Genomic DNA, 20,058 nt, shown 5'->3' with positions numbered 1-20,058 from the left:
AAATCTTTTAAAAAATCGTGTTAAAATACACATAACGTAAAATTGACCATTTTAAGCATTTTGAAGTATGTGGTCTCGGGGCACTAAGCCCATTCACACTGCCGAGCGCCCTTTTCCCTGGCACACCTCCGGACCCTCCCGTCTTGGGCACTGTCCCTCTGTCTCCCTCAAGCACGAACTCCTTGCCCCCCACCCCCAGCCCCTGGCTCCCCTCGTCCACTTTCTGTCCGCCTCTGTGAACGGGACGACAGCTGGTGCTTCACGGAGTGGACTCCTGGAGGATTTGTTTTGTGGTGGATGGCTTATTTTCATTTATTTTTTCAAGGTTCATTCATGTTGAGGCAGGTGTCAGCGTTTCCTTCCTTTATTTAAAAAAATATTTTATTTACTTATCCATGAAAGACACGGGGAGACAGGCAGAGACACAGACAGAGGGAGAAGCAGGCTCCCTGCGGGGAGCCCGATGCGGGACTCGATCCGGGATCATAGGATCAGGACCTGAGCCCAAGACAGATGCCCAACCGCTGAGCCACCCAGGTGTCCTTCCACTTCCTTCCTTTTTAAGGCTGAAGAGTGTCTACGAAATGCACAGACCCCATTTTGCTCCACCATCCGTAGGCCCTGGGGTTGCTTCCGAGTTCGGCTAGGCCGTCGGTGTGCAAATCTCTCTTGGAGACCCCGCTTTCGGCTGTTTCGGGTATGTGCCTGGAAGAGGAATTACTGCAACCTAAGGTCATTCTGTGTCTGATTTTCTTTTCATTTCTTTTATTTTTGTGTGTGTGTGTGTGCGTGTGTCTAGTTTTCTTGAGGAGCCTCCATAGGGTTGTCCACAGCTGCGGGATGGTTTCTCATCCCCACCAGCCCCGCCCTTGGGGCCTGGTTTCTCCACATCCTCGCCAGCACTTGTTATTTTATTTAAGGGCAGCCATCCCAATGGGTGTGGCCGGTCCCTCTTCCTAGCTTGATAGCTCTCCACGCTGTGGGGCGCCTTGTCCCGTGGACTTTAGAAAACTACACTTCCCAGTCCCCCTGCTGCGGTGGGTTGGCCAGGTGACCCTGTTCCACTAGTCAGAAGTGCCGGGTGGGACCTGGACGGAGACGGGGCACCCAAGCCAGCTCCAGGCTGGCTCCAGACGAGAGTGGCGTGCGGCTTTGTCCGAGAGCCCCAAGGGCGCCTGCACATTGTTTCTCGAGACCCCCCGAAGAGCAGCACGGTGACGCAGCCGCACTGAATTTCCTTTGAAAGCAGCCCACGCAGGTTAACCGTGTGCAGTGAAAGGCCGTGGTCTGCGCATGTTTGTCCCGGAGCGGCGCTCAGACCTCCGGGGCCGCCTCTGCTCCCCTCTCCTTCCTGGCTGTGCCGTGTCGCCTCTGGGGACAGGGACAGGCCTGGCTCCCTGTCTTCACAGCTGGCCTCGGGGGCGGTGGAAGTGGGACGCCGTGCCGCGGAGGATGAGCCCTCACTGCCTCTGCCCCCCTGCGCGGCTTCAGAGCTGTCCCAGCAGGAAGTGTGTGCTGGGCTGGGCCTTACCGTCAGCTTCCACTCCATTCCGGAACCTTTCCAGGTGTGTTATATAAAATGACACCTAATTAAGGCTTAATTACCTCATTCTTCTGTACCCGAGGGTGTAGATGTAGATGAGGCCAGTGACTTGCTCAAGATATAAAACCTAATGGTGATAAAGGATTGAACTTTGGGACAATGGCTGACTCATTAACCCCCCCCCCCCCCAGGTGAGGTGTGGGTGGGGTCGGGTCTGGAAGGTCAGTCAGGATCCGGTAGGGAGAAAACAATAAAACAAGACAAAACCCAGGGGGCCCAAAGGCTGAACGTGGCTCTGTGGGTGGCATGGGGTGGGGGGCCTAGAGAGATGACGGGGCTTCCTGAGGGCAAGTGGGGTTTGGGGTTTGGGAGAAAAAGATCGGCAGATGGCAGGTTCCCAGATGAGGTCTCCGGACGGGGTTGCTGGATCCCAGCGGAGGGGAGACCATCAGATGAGGTCAGGACCTGGGTGGTGGGGGCCGAGGCTCCTGGGGAAGAGCGATCAGGTGGGAACGCAGTGCACCTGTAGGATGGCACATGCAGGAGCTTCCGGGCGACGGCTGCCCGTGAGGAGCCTGTCACACGCCTGTATGGACAGCAGCGCGTGACTCCTGTGCCACTGCCTCACTGTGTCAGCCGGAAGCAAAGCACCATCCCACGGGCTCTCGGGCCCCCCAGCTCCTCCCACTGCCCACTAGCCAGATGGCTCCCGTAGAAGTCCCAGAAGCCGAGGGAGTCCCTGAAGCTCCACTCTTCCCGGTTTCCCTGTCCTTGAGGCCCTGAGGGAGGGTGGGTGGGGTGCCCGCCAGGGCTGGTCAGGCAGGCAGGGCCCTTGCCAGCTCTGAGAAGCGAAGTTCTTGCTCCCTCACAAAGGCCGTGCCACAAAGGTCACTGATTATGCCCCGCCCCCCGTTGCTCCAGGTGGGACCCGTGGCCAGCTTCCCACTCCCCACCAGCACCCGGCCCCTCTCGTCTGCCCAAGGACGCTTCTGGAATCTCTCCTCTCTCTCCTGCACCGGCAGCTGCCCCCTTGGTAGAGCATTGCCCCCACTGGCGGATCAACGTGCTGGATGACGCCCTTCTTTTCCTGATCTTTCATATCCTGTCCAGCTATCCCTCCACCCGCCTGTTTGTCTACTTCCTTTTAGAGCAAAATGCCAGAGAATCTTCTCTACTGTTGCTACATCTTCTCCTCTTGAAGCTGCTCTAGAAGAGTTTGCAGCCCATCATGGTTCATGTTCGCCTGTGACTTCCCAGGGGTCCATTTCAAGTCTCAGTCCCCACTGCGCTTCCTTCCTAACCTCACTCAGTGCCCCATCCCTCCCTCCTTCTTGGAGACCCCCTCCCACCTCCCCACCCCGCTCCGAGTGCCCCTTGGCTTGGTTTACGGGCCCTCCATCATCTGTCACTGAATTCCTGGGTGGCTCCTCTGTCTGTGGCTTCACGTGTCTTTGTAAAAATATATTTCCATCTCCTGCTTCCTTGTTAAGGAAAAAAAAAATCAAAACTTGGAAATTGAGTGAGAAGATGGTGACTTGATCTGGGAGAGGCTCGTTGACATCCTCAGCTGAGCTAGCGCGCCCTGTGCTCCCGGGCGCCACACGGCCCTCGGCGCACACACCCCCGGACGCATCCCTTGCCCGGTCATCAGTGTGCTGGCGCTCTGACTAGCACGTAAACTCCATGCAGAAAAGGTCTGCTTCGGAATCTGCTCTGTACCCAAACCTACAGGAATACTTGGTGAATGGTAGGTGCTCAGTAAATGCATATTCAGTGCTGAGATGAGCTGCTTTTTGTGCAGCTTCTAAAACACCATCAGTGGTGACGTCCTTTGGAGAATAGCGTGTGCAAGAGGCCTCAGACAGAGTCAGCAGGAAACTCAACAGAGCAGCTGAGCTGAGGCTCCTTGGGCCTGGTGCTGCTGATCTCGTGGGTCCAAGGCATTGTCCCGTATTGGCTCTTGTCTCCATAAAGAAAAAATAACAATGAATTTAATTAATTTTTTTAAACCAAGGCTCAGGGACTTTCGCTTATTATTATTATTTTTAAAGATTTTATTTATGTGACAGAGAGAGCAAGAGGGAGAGCATGAGCAGGGGCAGCGGCAGAGGCGGAGGGAGAAGCCGACTTCCCCCTGATCAGGGAGCCCAGGGTGGGACTGGATCCCAGGACCCCAGGATCATGACCTGAGCCAAAGGTAGATGCTCCACTGACTGAGCCACCCCCACCCCCACACTGCTTGTTTTATGACTGCAACACTACTGCAGGTTGGATTTATTACATTTGCGTGATATATTGCATGACATAATATAATAATACGTTATTATATGTATTATTATATTTACCTTATTATTACAACTCTTTGTCATTAAAAAATTAAAATGAAAACATTTCATTCAAATGAAAACATTGGATCCCAAAAGGTAACTCAGAGCATGGACCTCATGCCTCCTTTACCTGCTGGAGAAGTCGTCCTGGGGATGCTGGACTCCAGAAGCATGATTGAGCGGTTCAGATGAAGACCAGGGGACAGGGGAGGAGTGGGGCGGGTGCTGTGTGCGGCCGCAGGGCAAGGAGGTCGCCTGGGCGCTCAGTCCTCCTCTGTCCTCTGGGGTCAGCCAAGGGGGCGCTCCCACAGCTGAGCTCCTCTGCGAGGGTGGGGTCTGTGTTCATGGAGGGCACCCAGCTCTCCACTCTGCGTCTGCTGCCTCCTTGCCCAGCCAGCAGCCCCCTCGGCCTTGCGGGCCCAGCCCTGTGGCGGTCAGGCCAGGTGTGGCACAGTGGACCCGTGCTTTCTCTGGTGGCCAAGGATGTGAGCCTGGGCTCCCTCCTCGAACCGCAGGTCCCTCCATGGCTGCCTGTGTCAGGCGAGTGGCATCACTCTGAGCCCAGGATGCCCCCCCCTAAACTGGAGACAGGTGGTGCTTCTGAAGAGGGATGAGTCGGACTCTGCAACCCGCTCAAAGCCACCTCTGGCACAGCAGGCATGTCTGTGCATCTCCTGACCGGTCAGTGAGAAGCTAAGTGTCTGGCTAGGGAAGGCTCTCCTGTCAGGGCCTGGTGTGGGGTGAGAGGGACACACTTTGAGACTTTCAGCGTCTTTGCTGCCCTGGATCCTAACCCAAAGTACACAGAGTGGTGTCCGGCAGGGGTGAGGTCCCCAGAAGCTCCTATGGAACCTCTCCTGTCATGCCTGATGCCTGGCTCAGTGGGAACAAGCCCTTTCTGTCTTCCCCCAGATATGGGTCATTTCCTGGAAGACTGTGGGACATCCTGCCGTCCTGGGGAGTGAGACCTGTACCCGGTGTGGGCCACTCTGGAACCCCAGGGCTTCCTGTGATTGGGCTCACTGCTGCGCAGATGGACCCCTGACTTAAGAGTGCCATTCCCTCTTGCCTCTTAAGGAACCAGCCTTACTCCTGCTGGGGTCTTTGGTGGTGCCCAGGTGACCGTAGGCACATCACCCCAGCAGAGACCAGGCCAGTGGCTCCCTTCGTCGCATCTGCCACAAGGGATTGTGCACACCCTCCCGGAGCCTTGAGCCTTCCAGGGTGTACTGGCTGGCTTCCTGTAAATGCCGAGCCTTCCAGGCAGCCCTCGCCTTCTGTGCTGGCGGCTCTCCCAGATCTCACCTGGAAGGAGGGACAGAGGTACTCCTCCCTTATCTTCATAAGGATATAGAGCCTCTGAGCGGAAACAGATAAGGATTTTGTTTAAATAAGGGAAAGGCAATCTCACCTGATAGCAGTTAGGAGAAGGGGGGCCGTAAAGTTTGCATGCCTGAGCACCAGACCCTGGACCTTTGGAGGCTCCACCTGGGTGAGAAGCCACGGGGACACCAGAAGGTGGGAGGGCCTGAGTGCCCTCTCTGTTACAGCTCCGCCCGGACAGAGCCCGGCCACCCTGGGGGCGTGTGTAGGGCCTGAGCGCAGCTCTCCCCACGTCGTGGGTACCCGGTGGCGTCCCTCTATGGGAAGCTGTGCTAGCCTAGTCTGCTGGGGGCGAGGGGGCTGCATGATTCCTATTTAACTGCTGAGGCATGGAGGGAATGCAGGACCCCGGGCCTCGCAGACCCCACTGAATGCTGGAACTGGTTCCAGGGAGACCTGGAGTGCTTCGGGCCGCCCAGCTGGGGTCCGCGTCCCTGGAGTGGCTCGGCTTCATGCCCCCTGCCCCCTGCCCCCTGCTGGCAGGGACGCCTCCCGTTGCCTGGCTTTGTGGAGGCGGACCCTGGGCCCCGTCACAGGGACAAGGCTTCCAATCCCCACTGTCCCACTCAGTAGCCTTGTACCCTCAGGCAAAGATCTTCATGTTTGGGCTCCGGTTTGCTGATGGATACGGTGGGAAGAATGACAGATTCCCGTCGTGGCTATAAACTGTGGAACGGGTACCACGGGAGTGCTTGAAGCCGCTAGTGGCTGGTATGTTAAAGCACTCTCATTGCTACTGGGGTTATGATGCCTTCAGTATTGTTTAGCAGATTAAGGAAACATCTGGAAGAGAGAAGTTAAACCACCTGTCCAGGCTCACAGAGCAGGAACTAAAGCCACAGCTCAGGCCTCCCGGGCTTCCCGGAGGGGTGCCCTCGGTGGGCCGGCAGGGAGCTCTTGGGGTTGCCCAAGGTCGCCTGGCACCGCCCAGGAGCCCGGTGGGGTGGGCTGTGGACAGAAGGCCGCGGCCCAACACAGCGTCCTTGGCCTACACCGGAGCCGCATCACAGCCGGGAGTCATCGCTTCCGGGCCGCAGGCGGGGGCTCTCGGGCCCCGCGGTCCGGACGGTTAGTGCGTCCACATCCTGCAGCCGCTGCCCCAGGCCTGGATCCTGCAGCATAGCTCAGCTCGCGTTCCTTTTTCTTCCCTTCCTTACAAGTAAGCTCTACACCCAACGCGGGGCTGGAACTCGCAAGCCCGCCAGGCGTCAAGTTCCTCTTCTTGAAGCAAATTCAGAATAATTCCTCCAGCGACGTTCTGAGGAGCTCGTGGCTCCTCGTGGCTCATCCCCACCCGGTGGTCCTTCCCCTGTGCATCGTGAACGCGTTGCTCTCATGTCCGACATCTAATGCTGTCGTCATCACAGATGCAGCTGACATTTGTCTATGATTTCTATTTTTTAAGATTATTTATTTGAGAGAGAGAGAGAGAGCACAAGAGGGGGGTGGGGTGGGCAGAGGGAGAAGCAGACTTTTTTTTTTTTAAGATTTTATTTATTTATTCATGAGAGACACACACAGAGAGGCAGAGACACAGGCAGAGGGAGAAGCAGGCTCCATGCAGGGAGCCCGATGCGGGACTCCATCCCAGGAACCTGGAATCATGACCTGAGCCAAAGTCCAGAGTCAGAGGCTGAGACCACTGAGCCACCAGGCACCCTTGTCTATGATTTCTAGAAGAATTTATTTATTTATATTTAAAAAATATTTTATTTATTTATTCATGAGAGACAGAGACAGAGAGAGACAGAGAGACAGGCAGAGACACAGGCAGAGGTAAAAGCAGGCTCCATGCAGTGACCCTGATGTGGGACTTGATCCCAGAACCCCAGGGTCATGACCTGAGCCGAAGGCAGATGCTCAACCGCTGAGCCACCCAGGTGTCCCTCTAGAGGTTTTAGATTGTTCTCTTCACTATTAACATTCTGCTTCAAATACAGTATAATATACCTGTGTACATGTGGTATATGAGTGTGTGGAGTGGAGGAAGGTATTTGCAAGAAGGTGTGAAACCGTGTGCACACCAGTATAATTGTGACCTGACTGGTTAATACGAAGAGAACATCATTGTTACAAACACATATATGGAACTTCATTTTCTTCTTTGGTTTCTTACTGGCTGGCGCTGCAAAGAAGGGACACACCAAAAATTGCCAAATCTTTTCTTTTTTAAAGATTTTATATTATTCATGAGACACACACACACACACACAGAGGCAGAGACACAGGCAGAGGAAGAAGCAGGCTCCATGCAGGGAGCCCGAAGTGGGACTCGATCCTGGGACTCCGGATTCTCGCCTTGGGCTGAAGGCGGTGCTAAACCGCTGAGCCACCTGGGCTGCCCGCCAAACATTTTCTTGAAAGCAAACAATGTTGTGTGTATTTCTGATATTAGCAAAAATAGTGAAATAAATATGTTAGCACCCGTTTCTGTACATTAGTCTCAGTGCCGTATCCAGTGGGCAAGGACTGGATTTCTCATGGCTAACAGCCCTTGACAAGTGAAAAATGCCCCATAAGTAGGTGCTAACTGGTGGGATAAAAAATTGTGCATAGCCATGTGACATTTTGGCAGGCACTCTCCTTGCGGTCCAATAACTACTACATGCAAAAGACTGACAGCCAGCCACTCTGGACCTCTCTTACTAGTAGGCGGGCAAATATTTCTGCAAGAAAGTGAAAAAACATCTACACACAGAGCGTGATGGCACAATGCAGGCGGGAGGCTTCGGCACATGGTGTGTGCCCCTTGCTCCCTCAGGGCACCAGGACGGCGTGTGACACGGATCCTCCACCCCCCAGCCCCGCCTCCAGCCCGGGTATTCAGGTTCTGGCCCGGTCATGAGGCCGATGAGTCTGTTTCAGTCCTTCCCCTCCTAGAAAGTATAAATCCGCACAAACATGTAGAAAAGAATTGCCCGGCGTGGCTGGCACAAAGGGCAGGACATCTTCAAACTGGAAAACGGGTAGAATGACGGGCAAGGGCGCAGCGGGCACAGCAGCCCCCGGGGGTCGGGAGGGTGGGTCCCGATATCTGGGGGAGAGGACGTGAGGTGTAGGACCCGACGGGGTGAGAGGTTGCTTTGGGACCCCACGGAACAGGGACTTTGGAAGGCCATGGCCGAGGTGAAGGTGGAGCGCCGCGTCCTGTGCAGCAGGAGCGGGAGAAGCCGAGGAAGCCGAACCCCGCGAGGCTGGGGATTCCCGTCCCAGGCGTCTTCCGGGGACCCCCAGGCCGGGCAATGAACACCACACCCGGCCCTGGGCACGGAGGGGCGCCGTGCGCGGGTAAGCGGAAGAAGCCACAGAAGGGTAGGACCCTCGTAGGACGGTCCTACTTGGTGTCCGTCCCCGGAATGGCAGGAATGCTGGAAATAGGCGCGGCTCGGGGCCAAGACCCCCTTTAATGGCAGGGCGATTCCACGCTGCGCAGGTCTCCCTCACCCCAAGGTCCTTCGGTGGGGGTGGGGGTCGGGGAGGGCACGGGAGGCGGGGCGGGCCCACCCGATCGGGCGGCTCCTCTGCCCTGGACGGGCCACGAGGCCGGGCCGAGCTCAGTGCTCCCTGCCAGGGCCGCTGGAAGAGGGGCAGAGCCGTGCACCCCGCTGCACAGAGCGACACACGCACACTCCCTGCGGGGGAGCGGCCATCCCAGGCCTGCCGGCCACCGCGCGCCACCACGGAGCAGGGCCTCCGATAAAGCAGCGACTGTCGGGCGGCGGGAGAAGGAAGCCATCCCTGTCCAGCCAGTGACCACGGAGCTTGTGCCACCTTGCCAGGTCCTCCCCGGGGCCTGTGAGCTGGGCGTCCTCGCGCGGTGAGGGGGATGAAGGGACGGGCTCCCCGCTCGTCTCCGTGGCTCCCCGTCCCCCTCGCCCAGGGGAAGAGCACGCCGCGGGCAGCAGCCCTCCTCCAGGGCGACGGCGTGCCGAGGGCGCCAGGTCTCTTCTTCCTCCGGGGACTCGCGCAGGGACAGATGCCGCCGAGGGGCCCCTGGGCACGGGCAGGGCTGGCACAGCCTGGGGGTGCCCTTCCTCCCGCTGCCCGGCTGGGCGCCGAGTGCCGGCTCTCCCAGGGGCCAGGGACACCGAGCAGAGCGGCCCCCGCCCGGCCTTGCCTCAGCCCCTTCCAGCCGGGGGTGTCCCCTGCGCCGGGCCGCCTGGGACAGGCTGCTCGCTGCTGCCAGCTAGGAGACCCCAGCCGGCTCTCCGCCGTTCAAAGCCCCTTCCTGCCACCGGGTCAGGCCCGAGGGGCCGCTGTGACAGGGCGGGCGGCCACGGCACACAGAGGCCCTCTCTCAAGGGAGCGTGTGGCTGTGCCTGGCTGAGGGCGCCCCAAGCCTGCTTCTAGAGGTTTCTCCGAGGTCATCCCGCGGCTAGCCAGAGACTTCACCATCCTCCCTGCTTGGCGAGTCATCTCCACGGCCCATCGTCCCCGTGAGCTCCTGGGTGGCTGTTCTAGTCAACGCGACCCTGACCTGGTCGTGCAGGCCCTCGGCTGGGGGCTTTCGCCATAAGCCCAGAGCCTCGCAGGGCCAGGAGAAGCCCAAGTGGACTGAGCACAACGGGTGGGGGTGGGGCTGGGGCTGGGGTGGGGCAACTACCGGCTACGCTTGCAGCTCTAGGCTGGGCACAGAGTATGGCCCTTGAGATGGCACCGAGCAGGACGAGGACCCGAGATTGGCAGCTCCTCAGGGGGCAGAGGGCACAGGGGCTAACAGATTGGACAGCGAGGCGAGGCGGGGGGTGGGGTGTGCACATCCGAAGCCCCAGGGGCTAGTGTCGGGGCGACAGGGCCTCAAAGGCCCCCGGAGGGTGCTCGCTGCCCGGGAGGGTGCTGGCGGCACCGGGCACACACCAGGGCCTGCCGCCAGGCATCCTCCCGTTGACCCTCTGTGCAAGGTGCCGGCTGCACTGTGTGGCTCAGGAAGCAGGGCCCAAGGGGACAAACAGGGCTGGCCGGGGTCAGGCAGTGGGCTGGCGGCGTGGGGGCCCGACAGCGGGGCGACACCCTAGTGGATGGCCCGGAAGGTGAGCAGGGGGAGGGTGGAGGGCATCATTATGAAGCGGTAGACCATCTTGACGTCCTCGTGGGTGAGGGTCTCCACCAGGAAGTTGTTGAGCACCTAGGACAGAGGCGCGGGTGTCCCCGGACAGCCTGTCACCCCAGGGTCCTGGCCCAGGCTGCGCGGCCTGCCTGGCCCCCAGCTGTGGGCCGGCTGTAGCCCAGGGGAAGCCAGTGGCTCCCAGCAGGCCGTCCTGCACGCCAGCCCCCACCCCAGGCCGGGCTCCGCCGCGTGGCGCCTCCCGGGGCCGCTCACGTGGTGCAGCAGCAGCAGCATCTCGGTCTCGGCCAGGCGCCGCCCCAGGCACTGGCGCACGCCAAAGCCGAAGGCCAGGCTGGGGGCCCTGGTGCCGGAGCCCCGGCCGTCCAGCCAGCGCTGGGGATGATAGCGCTCGGGCCTCTCGAACACGGAGGGGTTTCGACCCAGGGAGTAGAGCTGCACCTTGACCAAGGTCTGTGGACGGGGGAGGGGCAGTGTCGGCGGCGCCGGGCGGCCACGAGTCAGCCAGGCTTGCCGTCAGCTGGAGGGGCTGTGGGGCCCCACTCACCCCCGCCGGGATGTGGTAGTTCTGCAGCACCACGTCCGAGCCCACCTGGCGGTCCACCGAGATACCCACGGGGTACAGCCTGTGGACAGGGGTATCCCACAGGGTCGTCCGCTGTGTCCGCAGGAGCCCTGGCTTCCCTCCCACGGCCCTCCTGGCGCAAGGGCGCTGGCCCAGGGGAGCTCCCCGCCACCCTTTCGGGTCCCTTCTGGCTCCCGGAGGCCCGGGTCACGAGCAGCTCGTCCCTGGCACCTCCTGAGCTCAGATGAAGCTCCGCCACCCTGCGCAGCCCTGGGAGGAGGACACGGCCGAGCATGGCTCCCAGGGGGGCACTGAGGTGGCATCACGGAGCCAGAAGCGCCCCCATCCCTTCGGGGAGAGGAAGAGGAGGTACCGGGGATGCATGGTGGGCAAAGCTGCTCCTCGGCCCCAGGATCGGAGCACCGCTCCCCAGACAGCGGGGCCCAGGCAGCCGGAGGGGGTTGGGGGGTTCGGGGTGGGGGGGGCTGGGCAGGCCTGCCACACCCACCTCAGGGTCTCCTTGAGGGCGGCCCGCAGCAGGGGCAGCTCTGTGACTGCTGTCTGGGGATTCTCGGCGATGCCGGCCTGGGCCCCCCGGCTCTCCTGGCGCAGGGCGTGCTGCACATCAGGGTTGCGAGCCAGCTCGAACAGAGTCATCCACAAGGGGTAGGCCGTCTGCAGGAGCCACAAGTGTGGGTGCCTCCGCCCGGACCACCCCCCAGGACGGCGGTCTGCCCCGGGCATGTGCCTCTCCCCCTCCACCCTGGGGAGGACGGATCCCAGGGATCTGACACCTCAAGATCTAAAGCCCGCCTCATCCCCCGCCCTCGCATCCCCGGGGAAGCTCTGTCCAAGTTCAGAGAAGATCCAGGCCTCCTCCTCCACCCACTTGAGGGCCTGCCTCTCACCCTCCTCGGGGGCTCCATCTGCTCAGGGGCGCGCGTGCGTGTGCCAGGGGGAGGCTGCTCCTCGGCCCCAGGGCTGTGGCACGTCAGCACCCATGCAGTGATCTTCCCTGGGCACCGAGGGGCAGGTCAGCCCTGACCCCGTGGCCTCAACACCAACGGGCCACCCTGGGCCCTAAGTCTGGCTGGGCCTTGGGCTCCGCTCAGCTAGTTTCTCCCCCCGCAGGGTCGGTGCCTCTGCTCAGGAGCCGGGGTGCCCGGGCCAGGGCAGCACCTCGGGACGCGGGCCGAGGAAGGCTGGGTCTGCTTCCCCCACCGCCACCGCCACCGCTACCGCCACCCCCATCGCCCTGCTGGGTTGCCATTTGCTGGCTGTGCCACCAGCTGCAGCCCAGAGCTGCCCTTTCTGTCCTGAGCCTGTCCCCCGCAGGGCAAGTCCCAGGAGAGCCACATGTCCCTGTTCTCAGGAGAGGCCCCTCATGTGCACACCACCCTCCCCTTGGTCAGGCCCCAGACATCTGCGTGAGGTGTGTGCCACCGCAGGGCACTGGAGCCCCCGGGCTCCACACGGGGCGGGCTCGGCTCCCCAGTGGGGCAGAGGCCGAGCTCTCCCCTTGGAGGGGCGGCCCCCGCGCCCTCCCCTGCCCTCAGATCAGAGCCTTCCATCGCCTAAGAACAGGGGCGAGTGGGGGCCACTCTGTGCGGGGGGGGAGGGACGCGTCGCCTGGAGCCCGGGCGTCCGTGTCCTGGGGCAGGGCTGGTCCGGCCTGACCGTGTCCACGCTCCCGGCGGTGAGCTCGATGCAGTTGGCCCTGACGGCCTCCGGGCTCAGGTCCGCGCGCAGCAGCAGCTCCCCTACGATGCCGCTGTAGTGCTGCGGGCGGCCGAGGGCCAGCTCCTGGTAGATCCTCTGGATGGCTTCGTTGGCTGTGGGCCGGAGACGCAGGGGCCTGGGCCCGGGGCCGGGGGGCTCTCCACCTCAGCCCTGCGCCACGGCCCGCCGCACCGCCTCGCCCGCCCGCTCCTGCCCGGTGCTCGGGCCCAGCGCAGCCTGGCCCGGCCTCCCCGCCTGCTCCTGGGGGCCTCCAAGGTGCCCCGAGCGCCCCGCTGGGGCCGCAGCCCTCCCCCAGCCTCAGGGAGCTGGAACGGCAGCCCTGGGTCCCTGTGCCGCGGCACTGCCGGCGTCAGGTCCTCACCGTACTGGACGATGTAGTCCCAGGACTCAAAGTGCTCCTTCCACACCCTGGCACTCGTCCAGCGCGACAGGCCCCGCGGCAGGTACAGGAGCTGGGCCGTGGACCTCAGCATGGCCTCCAGGGCCTGGAGAAAGTGCAGGCTGGCAGGACTTGGGCTGGGGCCCAGCAGGCCCAGCCGCTCCCCGAACAGGGCCAAACTGCTGGCTGTGGACAAGGCACGCTGCTGAGCGCAGGGCAGCCGCGGGCCCCGAGGGCAGCCGAGGGCCCCGGATGGTCCCAGCCAGGGCCCGGCCCGCCCTGGCGCCAGCCAGCCCGGCACCTGCACACCTTCTACGGTGTAGTACAAGATGCTGGGCCGGATGTCCAGGGTCAGACTCCCGCGGGCATTCTGCAGCACTCTCGCCCTCAGGGCCTGTGAGAAGTCCCTGGCCACCCCGTCCACCATGGGGATGTACTTCTGGACGGCCTGTAGCGACAGCACGTCCGGGTTCAGCTTCAGTCGGTTCAGGCGCCACTCGGGCCCGTTTCTGTAGAGCAGACACAGGAGCTGCAGGGGAGGCAGATCAGCGCCGGGCCGGGCCGGGCCCGCACCTCCCCCCATCGTCCTGGTCTCCAAGGGGAAGGGGTGGGGCGGGGGGCTGCCTGCAGGGCCCGAGGGGCGGGCTGCCCTCCCTTGGACCCCAGGGAGAACCCTTTCTCCCACGGAGGCCTTGAGTGCCGTGCCCAGATACCCTCCATGTCCTCCCCCCCCCCCGTGCTCCCCTTGAGGTGAGGCCGAGCCCCACACATGCATCTGTGCCTGGCTGTGCCCCGAGGGTCCCCGGGTTTGTGGCTGCACACCCACGGGGCTCTTCTGGCTCCTCCCTCTCCCAGGAAGGAGGAGGGAGCCCAGGCTCTTGTCAAGCTCTGCCACCCTGCTCACGCCATGCCCCGGGGTGAGAGGCCCGTGGCCCCCTTCACCTCCACCCTTCCTGTTGCTGAGCCTGCTGCCCCTGTGCCGGTCATACCCGGGCCTGTCCCCGCGTGGCTTCCGCTCCTCCAGGGCAGGAGCCAAACCGCAACTTGCGTGATACACTCAAAAAAGACTCCAGGGTTTAAAGCCTTCCTTTCCAATTCGCGTGCCTTTTATTTCTTATTTGTATCCGGCTGCTATGACTAGGACCTCAATGGGTAAGGAAGAAGTAATGACACGTCCTCCCCACCTGCACGTGGCATGATACCGCAGACAGAAAACCCCTAAAGGCGCCAGCCCCGCCCTCCCCCCAAGAAGGCCAGAACTGGTAACTGAGTTCACAGGGTCTGAGAATACACAATGAATATACCGAGACCTGATGCATATCTGTATGCTAAGGATGAAGTAGCACGAAAGGGAATGAAGGAAACAATCCCATTTCCATTGCACCCAAAATAAGACAACACTTAGGAACAACCTTAACGGAGGACACGAAAACCCGGTACTCTGACAAGCGTAACACAGGTGAAAGAAGCTGCAGACGACACAGAGAAATGGGAAGGGAGCCCACGCTCATGCATTGGAAGGACCGATCCTGTTATCTGTCCACGCTACCCAAAGCGAGCTACACAGTCCGTGGAATCCTTATCTAGATACCAACAGCATTTTTCGCGGAATGAGAACAAATAACGCTAAAACGTGTATGGAACCCCGGAAGACCTTGAAAGCCAAAGCGACCCCGAGAACGAACCACAGAGCTGCAGGTCCCACAATCCCAGGTGTGAGGCTACACTACCGAGCGTAGTGATCGGTCCAGCCTGGTGCCGGCACAGAAGCAGGCGCACAGACCAAGGAGAGCTGAGCGGAAGCCCAGAGGAGGCCACGACTGAGCGGTCCATGGATCTCTACGAAGGAGGTGGAATATCCAACGGGCAGAGGACAGTCTCTTCAACAGGCGGTGCCCGGACATCCGGACAGCGCCCGGCAGAACGACGACACCGGCTGGCTTCCTACACCACATGCACAACTACCCTCGGAATGGATGAGAGAGCTCCGTGCGAGACCCGAAACCATACACCTCCCAGAAGACAGCACTGCCAGGGCCGTGTCTGACGTGGGCCGTCAAGGCATCTCTCTGGATGCGGTCCCCTCAGGCACGGGGAGGAAGAGCAAAATTAAACTATCAGAATTTCACCCACGGGGAAGTGTTTGCCCAGCGAAGGACACCGTCAACAGAAGCAGGAGAGCAAGCTCCTGAGGCGGAGAAGACTTTGGCAAAGGACGCGTCCATGAGCTCAATATCCAAACATTTAAGGAACTCATGCAACCGCACCCTGGAAAACACACAATCCCATGAAAAACGGCAGAAGGCCCGGATGGACATTTTCCCAAGGAAGACACAGCGATGGCCCACAGACACAGGCAGATGCTCCTCATCACCCATCGGCAGGGAAACACAGATCCCAACTACAGTGAGACAGCCCCTCACACCCATCAGCACGGCCACCGCCCCAAACCGCAAGAAATGACAGATGTTGGTGAGGCTGTGGAGAAAGGGGAGCCCTCGGGCACTGCTGGTGGGAATGCAGCCTGGGCAGCCGCCCTGCAGGACGGTAGGAAGGGTCCTCAAAGAGCCAAGAGTGGGGGATCCCTGGAGCTCAGCAGTTTAGTGCCCGCCTTCGGCCCAGGACGTGATCCTGGAGTCCCCGGTCAGGTCCCACATCGGCTCCTTGTGTGGAGCCTGCTTCTCCCTCTGCCTGTGTCTCTGCCTCTCTCTCCCTGTGTCTCTCATGAGTAAATATATAAAATCTTAAAAAAAAAAAAGTGAAACATCGTTCCACTACTGGCTGTTTCCCCAAGGAAAATGAAAACACACAGCGGAAAAGATATGTGCACGCTGAGGTTTCCTGCAGCCCTGTTTATGATGGGCAAGCTAGAGAGAGAGGCAGACATTTATATACGATGGAATATTACTCAGCCACGAAAATGAATGAGATCTCGCCATTTGCAACAACATGATGGATCTAGAGGGTATGATGCTAAGTGCCAATAGTCAGAGAAAGACAGATTACCATAAGATTCCGGTCGTTTGTGGAATTTAAGAGGCAAAGCCAATGCATTAACACAAAAGAGAGAAAGAAAGAAACAAAGAAAGAAAGAAAAAGAAAGGAAGAGAAAGAGAAAGAGACAGACAAAATTCCGAGTCTTAAGCAGAGAGAACACCCTGCTGGTTGGCAGGGGGAGGGGGCCGGGGTCGGGGAAACTGGGCTGGGGACCCAGAGTACACTTGTCGTGATGAGCCCTGAGCAGCGTATGGCCGTGTGGAGTCCTTATGTTGTCTGCCTGAAACTAATGTAACAGTATCATGGAAGTATGCTTTGATTAGGAAGAAGAGGAAGATGATGTGAAAGAAGAAGATGATGAAGAAGGAGAAGGAGGAGGAGGAAAAGAAGAGGATGAGGAAGGAGGAGGAGAGGTTGAGGAAGCAGAAGTGGGTACCGAATGAGAAGAGGAGGAGGAGGAGGTGTCAGAGGAGGAGAGGAAGAGAAGCAGAAGGAGAAGAGGAAGAGGAGGAGGAGAAGAGGAAGAGGAGGAGAAGGAGGAAGAGAGGAAGGAGGACAGGGAGGAGGAAGAGGAGGAGGAGGAAGAGGAGGACAAGGAGGAGGAGGAGGAAGAGGAGAGGAGAAAAAGGAGGAGACGGAAAAGTAGGTGCAGGGGGATGCGGAGGAGCAGGAGTCGGGGCAGGAGGAGGAGAGGCAGAGGGGGAGGAGGAGGAGGTAAGAGGAAGCAAAGGAGGAGGAGGAGGAGGAGGAGGAGAGCGTTCTGGCCAAGTGGGTGCTGAGCAGTAATTAGAGCAGATGGTCTCCGGGGAAACCAGGGTCCCGAGCCCATCAGCACGGCCGGCTCCAGGGCGCTGTCCGTCTGTCAGTCCGTCAGTCCGTCAGTCCGTCCGTCCGGCGGATGGTGGAGGGAGCTGCCTTCTCAGGCACACGAGAGCACAAGCAGCGTTTCCACGGCTGGCTGCCTGCACATAGAGACGAGGATCGTGTGCGCTCACGGGCGCCCAGAGAGATGCACACGCCACACGGGCCCCGGGCAGACACGCACGCTGACACAGACGACATGCGTGAGCACACCCACAATGCCCACCTGCACATGCACACGACACACCTGGATGCTCAAAACTGGGCACACATGTGCAGATGACACACTCTTAGGCATGCAGGCCGGTACCAAAACGCACACGCACGTGTGCACAAAGAGCAGAAGTGCGCACACATGCCAACACGGGGAGACACCGCTCAAGCACGCACACCACGGCATGAGCACAAGCCAAAGGCAGCCATCGTGGGCAAACACACACGTATTCACATGCCTAAAACAGCACCGACCAGTGAGCGTAATTGTGGGCCCACTCACACTCCTGGGCAGACACCCACCACACACACACGCACCCAAGGGTGCATACGCGGGCTCATAGCCTCCTAGGCTCTAGGTGGGAGGCCTAGAGTTCAGCTTCTGAACAAAGGCCCCTCCCTCTGCCGCCCGCCCTCCTCCCACCCTGGCCTCGCCCTCCGGAGCCTCCTGTGCTCAACCCCAGGGCCCACGGGGCAGGGGCCGAGGGCTGCCAACCCAGGGGGCCCCAAGGCCCCAGCACACACTCCCAGGGGCACCTGGCTGTGACTCCAGTCCCCCAGGCCTGGGCCTCCTGACCTGTAGGAAGGGAGAAGGCCACCCTGCCTGGGCGGGCCAACTACAAAGGCCTGGGTGGAATGGGTGCTCCCTCGTGGAAGCGGCCATCCTGCTCTGCTGACCTGTGGCCCTGCTGCCCCTCTCCAGGCCCGGGAAATGCGGGCCTCCCCACCCCTCACTGGCCTCGGGCCGGGGTGCTCAGGGGCTGCCCGCTCCCTCCCACGCCTCCCCCCCCCCTCGCGCTCACAGCAGGAACACGCCGCATTTGTGCCCACGATGCTGTCGGTAGGCCAGCCAGGGGTCCAGGGGCGGCCGCCAGGGCTGAGGGCTCTCCACTCGCTGCAACCTCTCCACGTCCTCGGGCAGCATCACGTGCACCATGTGTGTCCCTCCCACGTCATACCTGAGGGACAGAGCTCAGAGCCCTGCTGGGGGGCCGGGGCCTCCCTGGGGCTCCCCGTGCAGAGCCACCGGCCTGGCTCCCGTTGGCCTCTCCGTCCTCCTGGGCCGTGGACGGGGCTCGAGCTCGGGCTCCTACGCCGTCTAACCGGGGAAGCCTCTCCCTCTCGGCCGTCCGCCCTCGGCCGTCTGCCCTCTGCCTCTCGGGTCACCGTCCGGGGAGCCCTGCAGCCTCACAAGAGCCCCGGCGGGTGTCCGGGGTCAAGGGCACGGAGCAGCCACTGCTCAGCCCCCAGGCGGCCGCTGGGGACGCGCAGCGCCCTGCACCCGCAGGGACTCGGAGCCGGGAGGGACAGCCGGGCAGGGTGCTCCCAGCGAGGCGGGCAGGAAGGCTTTACCTGAAAATGGGCCCCAGCTCCTGGAAGGTGCGGTGCATCTCCAGGTGGAGGCTCTCAGAGCCCTGCTGCCTCCAGATCTGCAGCACTCGCATCCACTTGTTGCCAGGACAGCGGGGCACGGCTTCGAAGGGCAGCACCGCCCTGGGGGCCGGAGCGGCTCGGGTGCCCAGTGTGGGTGCCCTGCTCAAGGCCAGCCAGGGCCCGGCCCGCCACCCTCGCGCCTGTGTCCTGAAGGCCATTCCGATGCTCCCTCCGTCCCCTGTCAGCACAGTCCTTTTATCTCGCCCTGAGGCCTGGAGCGACGACTCGATCGCGTCATGGGAGAAGCTGTCCCTGGACGAGGCCAGGAAACCCGGCTCAGGGGTCAGGGCCGGCGGAGGAGGAGGAGGAGGAGGAGGAGGAGGAGGAGGAGGAGGAGGCCGAAAGAGATGGATGGGCGCCTCACTCCCACTTGCGCAAGGCCTGCTGGTGGCCGGGCGTTGAGAGCAGGTGCGGGGTGTGGCCCGGGGGCCCAGGTGGCTTGGCCAGGGTAGGGCCCTCGCCCCCTCCCGGGTGGGGGAAGGAGCAAGATGGATGGGTCCTTATCTTTTCAAGAGATGACAGGGGCCTGGGCTACTTTCCTCTCCCTCTACGAGGACCAGGGCAGGAAGGAGCGGAGCGCGTCATCCCATCGACCCACAGGCCTTCTTGGACTGCTCTCCCCCTGGCCTCAGGCTGGGTGCAGGAGACCCTGACACTAACCTTAAGCTGGCTCGTCCCACCAATGAGCGCTTTTGGTCCTGGGGCCGGAGCCGGGGCATGGGGGCTGAAGGGGGGGGCAACGGGGGAAATCCAGAGAGCCAACTGAGGGTGGCACTGATGGGGCCGAGGCCCTATATGCCTGTCTGGCCTGCAGGCTCAGTTCAGGAGTAGCCAGTGGCCAGGACACGAGGGTCACTGATAGGATGCCCGGCAAGCCCCTCCTCGGCAGGGAAGCAGGGGGGCACAGCTGGCGTGGCCCACGCGTGGCCTGTGGGCCTGGGCCTGTGCTCAGTGCCTACGCCCTCCTCTCTCATCTGCACGCGTGCTCTCGGGGCTGCAGGCTGTGAGCTCAGGCCAGGCGGGAAAGGATGGATTCTATGATGGGGTGTGTGCTCGGGCTCCCGACCCTTGGAGGGTGGATCCACAGTTCGGGGTGCCAGGGCATCTTCCTGACACCTGGCGGCATTCCCACAAGGTGGCTATCGCTGTCACGGTTCCCATTTTCAGAGAGGGGACAGAGGCCCGGCCACTGCCACTTCCCACAGGCCCTGGTTCCTCGCAACCCCCCGACCCCCGCGTCAGATGCCACTCCTCCCCTGCCCTGGCTCCTCTGTGCTCCCCTGCTGTGCCTGCAGCCCCGACCCTCATTTGGGGAGCGGACGATGGGGGCAGCCGCCCCAGCTCAGACTGGAGGCAGGTTGGAGGGCGCGTGAGGGTTTTAGCAGGGACGGTGGGATCTGAGTCTGTTTTCCAATTGGCCTCAAGGCAGCGGCTCCCTGCTCCTGACCCTCCCTGAGGGAGTCCCCGGGTGGGGCGGCCGAGGAGTCAGAAGTGCCAGGCCCCCCGGCTGCAAGCCGAGGCGTGCTGTGCCTCACCCCGGAGGGTGCACGG

General features: G+C 61.3%; 1 protein-coding gene across 3 annotated transcripts; it reads right to left on the bottom strand.

The window, feature by feature from the left end:
- Window positions 1-7,413: 7,413 nt before the first annotated feature.
- LOC140603935 (cytochrome P450 11B1, mitochondrial-like) lies at window positions 7,414-19,726 on the bottom strand. 3 transcript variants are annotated; one of them, XM_072774755.1, is made up of 9 exons: window positions 18,427-19,720; window positions 17,877-18,032; window positions 13,312-13,511; window positions 12,985-13,188; window positions 12,561-12,715; window positions 11,392-11,558; window positions 10,866-10,944; window positions 10,574-10,771; window positions 7,414-10,378 (listed from the first exon to the last, which is right to left on the bottom strand). In XM_072774755.1, exons 1-9 carry the CDS (start codon window positions 18,663-18,665, stop codon window positions 10,265-10,267), a joined length of 1,512 nt encoding a protein of 503 aa, XP_072630856.1. In that variant the 5' UTR covers window positions 18,666-19,720; the 3' UTR covers window positions 7,414-10,264. The 3 variants fall into 3 exon arrangements, with proteins under 3 accessions (XP_072630856.1, XP_072630857.1, XP_072630858.1); XM_072774756.1 differs by lacking the exon at window positions 17,877-18,032 and having other exon boundaries at window positions 18,427-19,726; XM_072774757.1 differs by lacking the exon at window positions 10,574-10,771 and having other exon boundaries at window positions 18,427-19,719.
- Between the last annotated feature and the right edge of the window lie 332 nt (window positions 19,727-20,058).

The sequence above is a fragment of the Canis lupus genome, chromosome 14 (assembly GCF_048164855.1).
Source record: "Canis lupus baileyi chromosome 14, mCanLup2.hap1, whole genome shotgun sequence".
NCBI lineage: Eukaryota > Metazoa > Chordata > Mammalia > Carnivora > Canidae > Canis > Canis lupus.
This window is presented reverse-complemented; position numbering and strand designations above follow the sequence as displayed.